The sequence below is a fragment of the Schistocerca americana genome, chromosome 7 (assembly GCF_021461395.2).
Source record: "Schistocerca americana isolate TAMUIC-IGC-003095 chromosome 7, iqSchAmer2.1, whole genome shotgun sequence".
Taxonomy (NCBI): Eukaryota; Metazoa; Arthropoda; class Insecta; order Orthoptera; family Acrididae; genus Schistocerca; species Schistocerca americana.
Window position 1 is genome coordinate 239,340,214 of NC_060125.1, and position 14,007 is coordinate 239,354,220.

The 14,007-nt window shown below is 41.8% G+C and overlaps 1 protein-coding gene across 6 annotated transcripts in view; it reads right to left on the reverse strand.

The window, feature by feature from the left end:
• Window positions 1–14,007, reverse strand: part of LOC124622253 (mediator of RNA polymerase II transcription subunit 25) — a 156,257-nt gene that overhangs the window by 127,251 nt on the left and 14,999 nt on the right. For all 6 annotated transcript variants that reach the window (XM_047147912.1, XM_047147913.1, XM_047147916.1 and 3 more), the window contains one exon: window positions 2,718–2,842. In XM_047147912.1, coding sequence (XP_047003868.1) covers window positions 2,718–2,842 — 125 coding nt within the window. The remainder of the gene's footprint in view (window positions 1–2,717; window positions 2,843–14,007) is intronic.

Below are 14,007 nucleotides of genomic sequence, written 5' to 3' on the forward strand. Positions count from 1 at the left end.
CAGATTAGGTATCTTATACAGGAAAACTTGCCTTTAACAACAATTAATGATAGCAATCATCATTCACCTGAGCTTTCGTTCTGGGTTTTAGTGGATGTCAGTGTGGTTTAAGTAGCTAGGCATTACTACTCCTATTCCAGTATACCACTGGCAGGTGGATGATACTGACAATCCACAGGTTACACTGATGTAAGTGCTAGTAATAATGAATTTCAGTCATTGATTAAACTAGATACTTAAAGTGGTCCCTTGGGGGACACCATTCTATGGTATATTGACCAAAATTCTTACAGTGCAGAACTGTGGTCAGTTGGTTAGACATAACAGTTTCCACCACAAGTGTACAATTGTGAAGATGTTTGATATATTTTACAGTTCCAGCAATGCTTCCAAAAATTTTGTTGTTGTACATAGAGGCCAAGTTCTTGAAAGACCTCTCTTCTCTCTTCATAACAACAAAAACATTCTGACAATGTTACAGTCATCAAAGTTTGGTTTTTCTTAATGCCATTCCTGGGGAACTATTTTTGTTGAGTTCCCTTAGTTGTGTGGGTGTTGGTGACATTGTACCAACTACTGATAATATTTAGAGATTTGTTTTAGTATTTGTAAGGATCTGTATATATTCCCATGAATGGCTAGAGTCCACACAGTTCAGCCAGGAAGAACCCCACTTGCCTGCACAAGCCTCATACAACAGAGAGGCAGTAGGTTTCCCAGTAAACCCTGCTTTGTCTCAACAGTCATCAATCACATCAGTGCGAGGTCTCCAGAGTTGTCCAGCCTCCAGTCACCTGGCCTCCAAGGCTCGGTAGACAGCTGCCTTCAGAGCTCCAAGGCCCCATCATCTCCAGGGTTCTGGTGGCCTGCAGCGGCTTGCACTCAATGGACTCCTCCAGTGCACCTGCTTTTCTCCCACTGACCTCCTCAGCTCAACAGGAGCCCCTATTCCTCATTCCTTATCTGAGACCCCCCTCTTCCTCTTCTGTGCTCCCGTGCACATTCTAGCATTGAGATCTCAACAGACCATTTTTATCCAGTGCTTTGCCCTCTTCCTTTCCATCTTCGCACATACGCCATGGCAGTGAGCACTCAATGGACCACATCTCTGGTACTCTGCTCTATCTCTGCTGTCCTTTTCTCTGCAAGGGATCATTTGGCGTCTTTACATTCAACTGATTCCGATGGTGCTCTGCCCTTTTCCCTTCTGCATTCCTCCCTGGCTGCTCTACATCATCAATCCTTTTACAACCTGCCATTAATTTTGTTTCTTTTACAGTCACGCCATTCTCGCACTTACACTGCCATCGAACTCAGGTCGTCTGCGTCATCTGTAAGGTGACACCTCTCAACCTTGGGTGCCAGTTCTGCAATCTGAGCAACCACCCTCAATAGCTCCCCAGACCCAATCAGACATCTACTTCGCCCAGGGGAAGCACCACTCTAATGTGGACACCCATTGACACTACTCTTTTTACTCTTTTCAGCATGTGGTGGGCACAACCATCTTGTTACCTGCACGAGGCAGGGGGATGCATGATCTTCAGCTACGAGGAAGATGGCTTCACCACTTCTCCACTAGGAACAGGGAATGTGATATTGCACCCACAGTCCAATCAGAAAGCAAATGCAGCACGTACGTGTCTTGTGGGCAGCCTATCCTTAAGGTGTTGACCACTTCCTGCATAGACGTCTGCAAACCAGCTCGATGATATTGGCTCTGCGTATCAAGCCGGCAAAATAACAACAAATACAACATGGATTGTTATCTCCATGAACTCCGGACACTGCCACTGCAAGTGCTACTCTTGCCATCTGTTGGCATGCACTCAATGACAAGAAGTAGTGCTAGCTCATGTCTGTTTCCCTCCACAAGTCACGTGCCTGGAAATAGTATGCACTGTAACTTTCACCTCAGAAGTACTTATGTCAGTGCACGGCCTCCAAGACATCAGTAACCTTCCGGAGTTACACCGGCCGATTGTGCTGACTACTCCTCAGCTTCTCATTTGGAGTAACGCCCAATCAATGGTGATGCTGCCAATCCTGGACAGACCTTTACATCCAAGTGGAGCCACAGATCCTGGTGTGTTATGCCTCACTGTATCTGGCCTTCATTACATGCAGAGTTACTTCATATTCAATGCCTGTACAGTTACCTGACAATGTTATCTCTTCATGTAGCAGTACCCTGAATGAATGTATAATTACTGACAGCCCATTTGATTGCTGTTATTTCTGGCATGCACTAGACATGTTGGACACTGCAACATTGCTCAGTACTTGAGGATCACCTGATGTGTGCTGTTGTAGCTCCTGTGATAGCAATAGATTCTTTATCAATATATTGATACATCTTATCAGAGTCTCATGCATGTGACATAGAAACCAAACTCCACATAATTGTAAATATTGTTTGTAGGTTTCATGGTAACTGTATGTTCAAGAGAACCAGTTGTCTTTTGGCCACGACTCTCATTCACTGCACGAGAAATATAACAACTTGTTTTTCTTTTATTATCTTCACGGACACTACTTACACGTCTATATACCTTATTTCTAGAAAAGAACGTATTAAAAGATGCAGAAATGATAAAAAGAGGGTCTTCATCTTGTCTCACCACATATTATTCTTGTACAGTATTAAATATTTTAAACTTCTTGTATAACATACAAAACCACGGAAATGAAGGGTAAACATGGGAGTTCATACTTACTCAAGCTTATCAATAGTGTTAAGAACACGTACAGCACTGGAATATGGCCCATAGCACATACAGCTTGGCCGTGGAAAACAGTCAGCTGCATGATATACCACAAGCCCATACTGTACATTTGTACTCTGTAAATGTACGTAAAATATGCATTAATTTTATGGAAACCAAATCTACAAAAGAAATAATATGGTAAAAGTACTATATCAATTAGCACACTAAATCTCGTACTGAAATTATGACATATAAGCAATGTTTTAAACAATCATGTCTTACAAAAAGCTCTCTCACATTAATTTTGCACCCTTAACTACATAAACATTGTTAATGAGTCTATATTGGCAGCTATCAAAATAACACATCTACTTGTTTCTCAGTTATTTCCCAGTCACTCATGATCTAATTGTCCCATTCATTTATTCTCAGATATAATGTTCATTAACTTCCATCATGAAGGACAGCCTTCAATGACTTAAGTGTGAGTCAGTTTGTACTTCACCAGAACACTACCAATTGCAGATATATCTGAAAAGCCAAAGCTGTTATTACAAATGTCACTGATAGAATTTTACATCCCTTACAATAAATGCTGTAATATATTAAAAACGGAATAGCTAATAAGATACTATTTTAATGTAGTTTTGAATATTTTGGTACTTCTGTATTCATGCTAGATGCCTGCAGCAAATTCATTAAAGTCTTTTGCACCGAAGTACGAAACTTAATTCTAAATGCTAGAAGGGATGCAGAATCTACATGAAAATTATTTTCATTTGGTGGTGGTGGCGGTTAGTGTTTAACGTCCCGTCGACAACGAGGTCATTAGAGACGGAGCGCAAGCTCGGGTTAGGGAAGGAGTGGGAAGGAAATCGGCCGTGCCCTTTCAAAGGAACCATCTCGGCATTCGCCTGAAACGATTTAGGGAAATCACAGAAAACCTAAATCAGGATGGCCGGAGACGGGATTGAACCGTCGTCCTCCCGAATGCGAGTCCAGTGTGCTAACCACTGCGCCACCTCGCTCGGTATATTTTCATTTGGTATTTTTAATGTGAGTTGTACAGTTCACACTAAATTCACTCTTATTATTAATTATAAACACCATTAGGGAGTAAGTATAATGGCCAATATGCATAATAATCTCTAGGTTCCTGCATATGTTTTTAACCTCTGTTTCTTTACCTGAAAAGACAATATCATATGACAGTACTGTGTGGATGTACATGAAGTATGATTAGGTTAGATTAGATTCAGTTTTCATTCCATAGACCCAAAAATGAGATGATTCTCGTGGGTGTGAAACATGTCAGAAAGTATAACATAGAACTTTTGAATATAATACCCATGTCTCTGATCATTTGCCATGAGATTGTCAAGATGTGTGAAGACATTACAGTACATTGCAACTGCTAATATTTACATAACTAATACACTGTCAGAATAAAATATAGTTATGCACTTTTAATAAATTTGTCACACACAAAATACCTTATCTTGACAGTTGCAATAAAGTGATGTCAAAACTGAAATCTAACAGACATTTTTACTTAAACTGGTTTCCTGTATAGATGTTCATCTATAGAGTAGAAGAAATTGGCTACCAAAAAGTCTTTTAAACTCTGTTTAAACTATCCTTTATCTGAAACTGCATTTTTAGTGGCTGCTGGCGACTTATTGCAAATGTGTGTTCCTGAATAGTGGACAACTTTTTGGACCAAGTTAAGTAATTTTATGTCTTTATGTAGATTGTTCTTATTCCTTATTCTAATAATCCTGTCTGAAACTGAATCTGAATGTCTAGAAATTGCACACATGAAATTTTACATAGTGAGTACCATTGATCTCTAATTCCGAAACATTTAAGAAATTTTAATTTGTTTGTAACCATAAAATTTTAGCATTTGAACGGTTAAGAGATACATTGCTTGTTGTGAACCAACTGTAAAGCAGTTCCATTAACCTTCTGGCTGTGTCTGTTATGACTATATTTGGGATCTTACTCAGTACGCTTGTAGTCAGCAAACATAATAATTTTTGTAGAGTTCTCTGACATAAAACAGATACACAGGCAAAGAACAAGTACTGAATCAAGTACTGATTAGCACAAGACTCCACATTTGATACTTTTACCTGTGATAACACTTAGTAATGAGACTTTTTGTTTCCTGTTAGTGAAATACAACTTGATCCTTGTAATACCTTAATATTTTTTTGGCAAGGCCACAGAAAATGCCAACAGATTTAATTCTACCACAATGGTTTCTCCGTGATCAAATCCTGCTTTCTCTATAGAGCATCATTCATAGGATCCAGTTTCAGTACTTGTTACATAGTTACTGTAAGAAAGGTTGACCAGTGATTTGCTATAAGTGACATTCTCTTGGAACTTTGAATTTTTTGTGCATAGTGCATGGGCTTTGTCTTGTTGATGACATGACAATTTTACAGTACTGCTTGTAGTGTGCCTTTAATTCTTTTCTTGAGCTAACTGACTATATTAAATAAAGCTTTCTCTCTTCTTCACGCAAGACAATTTGATCCCAGAAGTTAGCCATCCTTTCTTTCTGTCTCCGCTGTAATTATCTCCAGCCTGTTGAAAAGGAAAGTTGGATTCATAGTGTTGTAACAATATTTTTTGGTAAGAATTAAAGTTCTCATCCATCTTATGCCCTTAGTAAACTTCTCCCCCTTGTTTGTCCAATAAATTCTTCTAAATAGTGACACTGGGTCATCATCCCTGTTTCTATGAAACTGTGTTTAATTCTTTTCAACTAATCCAAACTGTTGGGGATGAACTATCTATCAAGAGAACCAGCCAACTGAAGCTTCAGCACTCGGGTCAATATACTGAAAGTAGAGACCATACCATGAATCATGTGGCCATAGATAATCAGTGTTTAGAGATATTTTCTGGAATGCAAAGAGGTCTATTACGCACTCTTTCTAACTGGCTGGGAATTAAAATATGTGATCAAACACTTGAACCATACTGAGATGTAAATATGTGGATGAATATGGCAGAGTAGAAATTTCTTTGAGGAATTAAAAAAGCAAAGATAGAAGCTAGAACTTTGTCCATGCTGAAATGACTATGATGATTTGTTAAGTCATTCACAAGATGAACAGCCACTGTTTCTTTTCAACTGTGTCCCTAAAGTGTTAAATGAATGCCAGAATAATGGTATCATAGACCATAAAATGACCATTATTTGTCTGAAGCTCTGTCATGGCTGTTTTACTGGCTCTTCAGCTTACTAAGATCTACACACTTTGCCTCAATGTGAAGACTATTTTTGGGGAAGTGCTCTCTTCATATTATGAATTCTGCAGAATTTAGTGGGAAGATTAAATGATTTATACTGAACTGTTCTGATTTTCTAGTCAGCTTCAATGCCATATCATTTTTCATCACTGTTTCTTATCCAGATTCCTTACTTCTTACTAGCAACAATTTCAATAAAGATGATAGTTTTGTTCAGATATGCAGTTTTTAAATATTTTTTTAAAATTTAAACACACTGTATGAAGACAGGAAGTACAGTCAAGGATGGGATGATCTATCTATTTATGGAGGACTCAAAAGGTGCCAGAGCTGTAAAGGTATGTTGGTGACACCCTCATAGTGTGGTTCCAGGACAAGGACAAATTATGTCAACTTTTGAAGCATCTAAATTCTGTCCATGAAAATATTCACTTTACTATGGGATTCCAAAAGGAAGGTTGATATCCATTAGGACTTAAATCTTCAAACAAGTTTTTGCAGTCACCCTCCTGACCAGAGGTGTAGGGAACACAGTGCATACAAAAATGCAAAAATGGACAGGCTGTGGGATAAGCTATTATAACTAAAACAAATTTTTGAAGCAAATGATACCACAACAGATTTGCAATGTGCAATAGATACAAAATAGTAAGGTTGGATAAAAAGTAGTGGCAACACTGCCATAACATGAAGGATATACATCCAATAGCTGTTGCAGTGTCTGCTGCTGATAGTAGAAAGTCAGTAGAAGTAGTAGCATTTACTGTCTGAAATTGCAGGAGGCCAGTTCAAGCCCCCTGACAGTATGTTTCGGAAAAACAAACAACATCTACATCTACATCTACATTTATACTCCGCAAGTCACCCAACGGTGTGTGGCGGACGGCACTTTACGTGCCACTGTCATTACCTCCCTCTTCTGTTCCAGTCGCGTATGGTTCGCGGGGAGAACGACTGCCGGAAAGCCTCTGTGCACGCTCGAATCTCTCTAATTTTACATTCGTGATCTCCTCAGGAGGTATAAGTAGGGGGAAGCAATATATTCGATACCTCATCCAGAAACGCACCCTCTCGAAACCTGGACAGCAAGCTACACCGCGATGCAGAGCACCTGTCTTGCAGAGTCTGCCACTTGAGATGCTAAACATCTCTGTAATGCTATCACGCTTACCAAATAACCCTGTGACGAAAAGCGCCGCTCTTCTTTGGATCTTCTCTGTCTCCTCCATCAACCCGATCTGGTATGGATCCCACACTGAAGAGCAATACTCAAGTATAGGTCGAACAAGTGTTTTGTAAGCCACCTCCTTTGTTGATGGACTACATTTTCTAAGGACTCTCCCAATGAATCTCAACCTGGTACCCACCTTACCAACAATTAATTTTACATGATCATTCCCCTTCAAATAGTTCCGCACGCATACTCCCAGATATTTTACAGAAGTAACTGCTACCAGTGTTTGTTCCGCTATCATATAATCATACAATAAAGGATCCTTCTTTCTAAGTATTAGCAATCCATTACATTTGTCATGTCAAGGGTCAGCTGCCGCTCCCTGCACCAAGTGCCTATCTGCTGCAGATCTTCCTGCATTTCGCTACAATTTTCTAATGCTGCAACTTCTCTGTATACTACAGCATCGTCCGCGAAAAGCCACATGGAACTTCCGACACTATCTACTAGGTCATTTATATATATTGTGAAAAGCAATGGTTCCATAACACTCCCCTGTGGCAAGCCAGAGAACAACATGCTGTGTTCTGTTTGCTAAAAACTCTTCAATCCAGCCACACAGCTGGTCTGATATTCCGTAGGCTCTTACTTTCTTTATCAGGCGACAGTGCGGAACTGTATCGAACGCCTTCCGGAAGTCAAGGAAAATAGCATCTACCTGGGAGCCTGTATCTAATATTTTCTGGGTCTCATGAACAAATAAAGCGAGTTGGGTCTCACACGATCGCTGTTTCCAGAATCCATGTCGATTCCTACAGAGTAGATTCTGGGTTTCCAGAAACGACATGATACGCGAGCAAAAAACATGTTCTAAAATTCTACAACAGATCGACGTCAGAGAGACAGGTCTATAGTTTTGCGCATCTGCTCAACGACCCTTCTTGAAGACCGGGACTACCTGTGCTCTTTTCCAATCATTTGGAACCTTCCGTTCCTCTAGAGACTTGCGGTACACGGCTGTTAGAAGGGGGCAAGTTCTTTCGCGTACTCTGCGTAGAATCGAATTGGTATCCCGTCAGGTCCAGTGGACTTTCCTCTGTTGAGTGATTCCAGTTGCTTTTCTATTCCTTGGACACCTATTTCGATGTCAGTCATTTTTTCGTTTGTGCGAGGATTTAGAGAAGGAACTGCAGTGCGGTCTTCCTCTGTGAAACAGCTTTGGAAAAAGGTGTTTAGTATTTCAGCTTTACACGTGTCATCCTCTGTTTCAATGCCATCATCATCCCGGAGTGTCTGGATATGCTGTTTCGAGCCACTTATTGATTTAACGTAAGACCAGAACTTCCTAGGATTTTCTGTCAAATCGGTACATAGAATTGTACTTTCGAATTCACTGAACGCTTCACGCGTAGCCCTTCTTATGCTAACTTTGAGATCGTTTAGCTTCTGTTTGTCTGAGAGGTTTTGGCTGCGTTTAAACTTGCAGTGAAGCTCTCTTTGCTTTCGCAGTAGTTTCCTAACTTTGTTGTTGAACCACGGTGGGTTTTTCCCGTCCCTCAGAGTTTTACTCAGCACGTACCTGTCTAAAATGCATTTTACGATTGCCTTGAACTTTTTCCATAAACACTCAACACTGTCAGTGTCGGAACAGAAATTTTCGTTTTGATCTGTTAGGTAGTCTGAAATGTGCCTTCTGTTACTCTTGGTAAACAGATAAACCTTCCTCCCTTTTTTTTATATTCCTATTTACTTCCATATTCAGGGATGCTGCAATGGCCTTATGATCACTGATTCCCTATTCTGCGCTTGTTGTTGTTGTTGTTGTTGTTGCCTTCAGTCCTGAAACTGGTTTGATGCAGCTCTCCATGCTACTCTATCCTGTGCAAGCTTCTTCATCTCCCAGTACTTACTGCAACCTACATCCTTCTGAATCTGCTTAGTGTATTCATCTCTCGGTCTCCCTCTATGATTTTTACCCTCCACGCTGCCCTCCAATACTAAATGTGTGATCCCTTGATGCCTCAGAACATGTCCTACCAACCGGTCCCTTCTTCTTGTTCTGCGCTTACAGAGTCAAAAAGTTGGGGTCTGTTTGTTATCAGTAGGTCCAAGATGTTATCTAATATGCATGGATCAAGACTCAAACAGCATGTGGTTGGAGCACACAACCATGTTTTCAGAAAATTGTGTAGTAATGCAGCACTGCCATATTGTATGATGGTAATATAGGTGAAAGTGTTTCAGGATGGCATGGTTGTTATTCAAGATTTGCCCCATTCAGGATGTCCCACCATAGACAACATGACAATTGAGCTCCTTGTCTCCCTGCTGTATGTAGATCGCCGACAGACTGCATCCCATTGTCCTTCATGACAATGTACAATGCTACAATGCTACACGGCAATCCTTGAGCAGGAACATCTGCATATATGGGAGTGGGAGATAATGGAGCATTCACCTGATATGAGGCCATGTGGTTACGACCTTCCGCTGAAATGGAAGAAACTCTTTGTGGCATGTGGTACAACACAAGAGACGACATAATCCACACCACAGGGTGGTCCTTGGAAGACAACAAGAGAGATAAGACACGTTGATGATGTTCGACCCCTTCCATCTGTGCAAGAGAAGGTGATCGAGATGCAGGGTGATTATACTGAAGGCATGTACTACGGTGAACATCCGTCCATGAAATCAGGTATGAATTATGATGGTGTTACTGCCAATTTTATCTAACCCATGTAAAGAGAAAGATTTAAATCCATGATTTTCCTGCCATACATATGCAGTTTTCCTAAAAATTAGATCAGGCTTAATTCATAGTGATCTCTCACCTTCCACTGAAAATGGCACACCTTACTGATTCCTCAGGGGTAATTTGATGCTCTGGGAGGTGAGGCGTCTACAACATCCCATGCAAGGGTGGACTGTTGTACATCGGGCAAATGATGTGAGCAATGAACATAAGTACACCCAACTGCTAAAGCATGATATATCAACTGTAGCAGACTATTCCAGTAGCAGCTGACATTCTGTTGTCAATACCGGTAACATTCTGATTCCTATTTCATCCTTTCACAACTCATTTGAGAAAGAAGCAGTGACAAGTCATTTATGAATGCCTGGATAGATCTTGGAATCCATCCCTCACTTTGATAAGCTCTCAGTGACACCAAGACAGTGTTAATTCTATTGAAGTCTCTACATATCAACTTGGTCTGAATGCCCAAGCACAAATTATGTTCCTCAGCCATTAGGAAGGACTGTAGAATAAACTACTTTGCCATCCACAAATACACCAATGGAAAAAAATCACAACAACCAAAAATAATTAATGCTGAGTAATGAAATTTCAGGAACACATTTGTCTAGGTAATGTAGTTAAATGATTAACACTGCAAGATCACTGTTTAATGTTAAGTGCAAGATAAGATAATGCAAACATTAAATGCTGGTACATTAATAACTGGTGTAACCACCAGAATGTTGAATGCATGCAGGCAAACATGCATGCATTGTGTTGTACAAGTGTCAGATGTCAGTTTATGGGATGGGGTTCCACATCTGTTGCACTTGGTAGGTCAATACAAGAACGGTTAAGTCTGTTTGTGGAAGATGTTGGAGTTGTCGTCTGATGATGCCCCATATACGCTTGACTGGAAACAGAACTGTTGATTGAGCAGCCAAAGGCAACATGTTCACACTTTTAGAGCATGTTGGGTTACAACAGCAGTATGTGGGCAAGCAATATCCTATTGGAAAATGGCCACTGAAATGCTGTTCATGAATGGCAACACAACAGGTCAAATCACCAGACTGACATACAATTTTGCAGTCAGGGTGTGTGGGATAACCACAAGAGTGCTCATGCTGTCATACAAAATCACATACCGGATCATAACTCCAGGTATAGGTCCACTGTGTCTAACACGCAGACTGGTTGGTTGCAGGCCCTCAACTGGCCTCCTCCTAACCAACTCACGGCCATCACCGGCACTGAGGCAGAACCAGCTTTCATCAGAAAACACAACAGACGTCCACCCTGCCAAAAGGACCTCACACTTGACTCCACTGGTGTCACAAGTGGCGGTGGTTTGGGATAAGGGGAATGCATGTTACAGGGCATCAGGTGCAGAGCTGTCTTTGAAGTAACCAATGTGTAACAGTTTGTTGTGTCACTGTCATGTCAACTGCTGCTCTTATTACTGCTGCAGATGCAGCACCAGAGCCACACATTGAAAATGATGGTCTTCCCTCTCAGTAGTGTCACGTGGCTGTCTGGAGCACTGTCTTCTTGTGACTGTACATTCTTGTGACCACCACTGCCAGTAATCATGTACAGTAGCAACATTCCTGCTGAGTCTTTCTGCAATGTTGTAGAAGGAACTTTCAGCTTCTCATAGCCCTATTACATGACCTCATTCAAACTCAGTGAGATGCTGATAATGGCATCTTTGTCGTTGTTGTGACTCGCCGATCATTCAAAGGGCCACCCCGCAATTACGCGCGTCCTCTACATGCGGCGCTGTCTGCCAGCCATGCAGCAGCTGCGCCACCTAAGCGGCCAGCCAGGCAGCGGCCACTAGACTTGGACTCAGTGTTCATTCGAATGTTACCTTGTTCACATGTCTTGCTTTGTCAACTTGCTCAATGACATATGTGTTGTATCGTTTTGAAATATATGTGTTCAACTTGACGTTACAACAATTGGCGATGAGGTAGTGGATTTTTCCTTTTCATCGTTGACCCACAGGTTTCCATGGCTACTGTCAAGCAACTATTGCAAGGTCTCATTGAACAGCAAACACTTCTAACATCAGCGATTCGCGATTTCGTCGTGGCATCAAATGCGGGGCATTTCTCGTCATTGTCTACACCTCCTTTTCCTCCTTACGACAAGACGGCAGAAGACTGGTCTGATTACGAAAAAGTCTTCAACAGCACTTCTTGGCATTTCATGTCACGGACGAACAAACATGTAAGTATCTATTCCTTTCATGGATTTCACCGCAAATGTATCGGTTGTTGTTGCAATTGGCTCCTTTGAAAGACCCTGTGTCTTTGTCCTTTGCTGAAATCTGCTCACTTCTGTCTGTCTATTCTCAAAAGCAAATGCATGTGGTAGCCTCTCGTGTTGCCTTTTATCATTGTCAAAAACAACCAAATCAATCTTATCGTGTTTGGTCTGCTGAACTTCACGGCCTCAGTCGAAAGTGTCAATTTGTTACTGATGTTCACAAAGAATCCTATGCCGATTCCATGGTACGGGATGCTATTATCTGGTCGGCGCCCGACAAAGAAGTTTGGCAACGTGCCCTTCGGTTGGCCAATCTCACTCTAGATGAAGTCCTATCCATCGCGCAGTCTTTAGAAATTTCTCGTGCCGCTGGGGCGCAAATAGAGGTGTGGGGTGACGTTGGGGAAATACAACCTCTGTGCACTGTTGACGACGCGTGCGGTGCGTCTCCGCCAGCCGACGTGGCCACTGTACGCTCCCAAATGCAGCCTCGGCCTAACCGTAAACAACCCTGTAAGAAACTGCAGCAAAACCCCCAGCAACTTCTTTTGTGTCCGCAGTGTTTTACGAAACTTTCACCGGAGGACTGTCCCCAACGTTGGGCTGTGTGTCACAATTGCAAAAAGAAGGGTCATGTGTCTGCCATTTGGAAATCTGACAGCATACATGATGTTCATGACCGTGACACTGATTCTGCTTCTGTGCTGTCTGTCAATTGTACTTCTTACCTTTCAGGGAAGTTATTCCTCACTGTCCAAATCCTTGGTCGGGATGTTCGCATGCAGGTGGATACCGGTTCTGCTGCCACTATCATCAATTCTCAGATGTATCTTCAGTTGGGTTCTCCATTCCTATCACCTGTCAATCGGCAATTATGGATGTACAATAAACAGTAGATTTCTCTCTTGGGACAATTTAATGCTGAGGTATCTTACAAATCCGTCGTTTGCACTGTTCCCATATTTGTGGTCGACGAGAGTAACGCAGAGAATCTTTTTGGTTTTGATGCCTTTCCCTTTTTTGGGTTCTCCATAGATGACTCTGTCAATATCGTCTCTGATGCTATTCCTTAAGCTCAATTGGATTCTTTGTCGACGACATTTTCGTCCCTTTTTTCTCCTGGGTTAGGCCGTGCAAACGACTTTGAAGCTCATATCACGCTCAAACCCACTGCTCGGCCTAAGTTTTTTCGGGCTCGGCCCATTCCTGTGGCCCTTCGTGATAGGGTCAAACGGGAGCTGGATCGTCTCACTACTTCAGGGGTCTTGCTTCCTGTCACTTCCAGTGAGTGATCCTCTCCTGTCGTTGTCGTTGCTAAGCCCAATGGTGATATTCATCTCTGTGGCGATTGTAAAGCCACTGTAAATGCACAATGCCTCATCGACACTTACCCTATGCTCCGACCTGAAGAACTGTTCACTAAACTTGCGGGAGGCCAGTATTTTTCTAAAATTGACCTGTCAGAAGCTTATCATCAACTTCCTCTTGACACTGCTTCCTGGCAGTTTCTGGTCCGTAACACTCCTTTCGGCCTCTATCAATACCAACGATTGCCATTCGGGGTTGCCAGCGCCCTGCTCTTTTTCAGCGATTCTTGGAACAATTATTGCTCCCTGTCCCTGGGTGTATAAATTACATGGACTACATTGTTGTCACTGACTCCACCACTGAAGAACATCTTCAGAACCTCCGCACACTTTTTCATGTCTTACAGACTGCCGGTCTTAAGTGTAATCTTCAGAAATCACAATTTTTTCAGGCATCTCTCAAGTACTTGGGGTTTCAACTCTCTCGGGATGGTATTTGTCCACTTCAGCAAACTGTCGCTGTGATCGATGTCC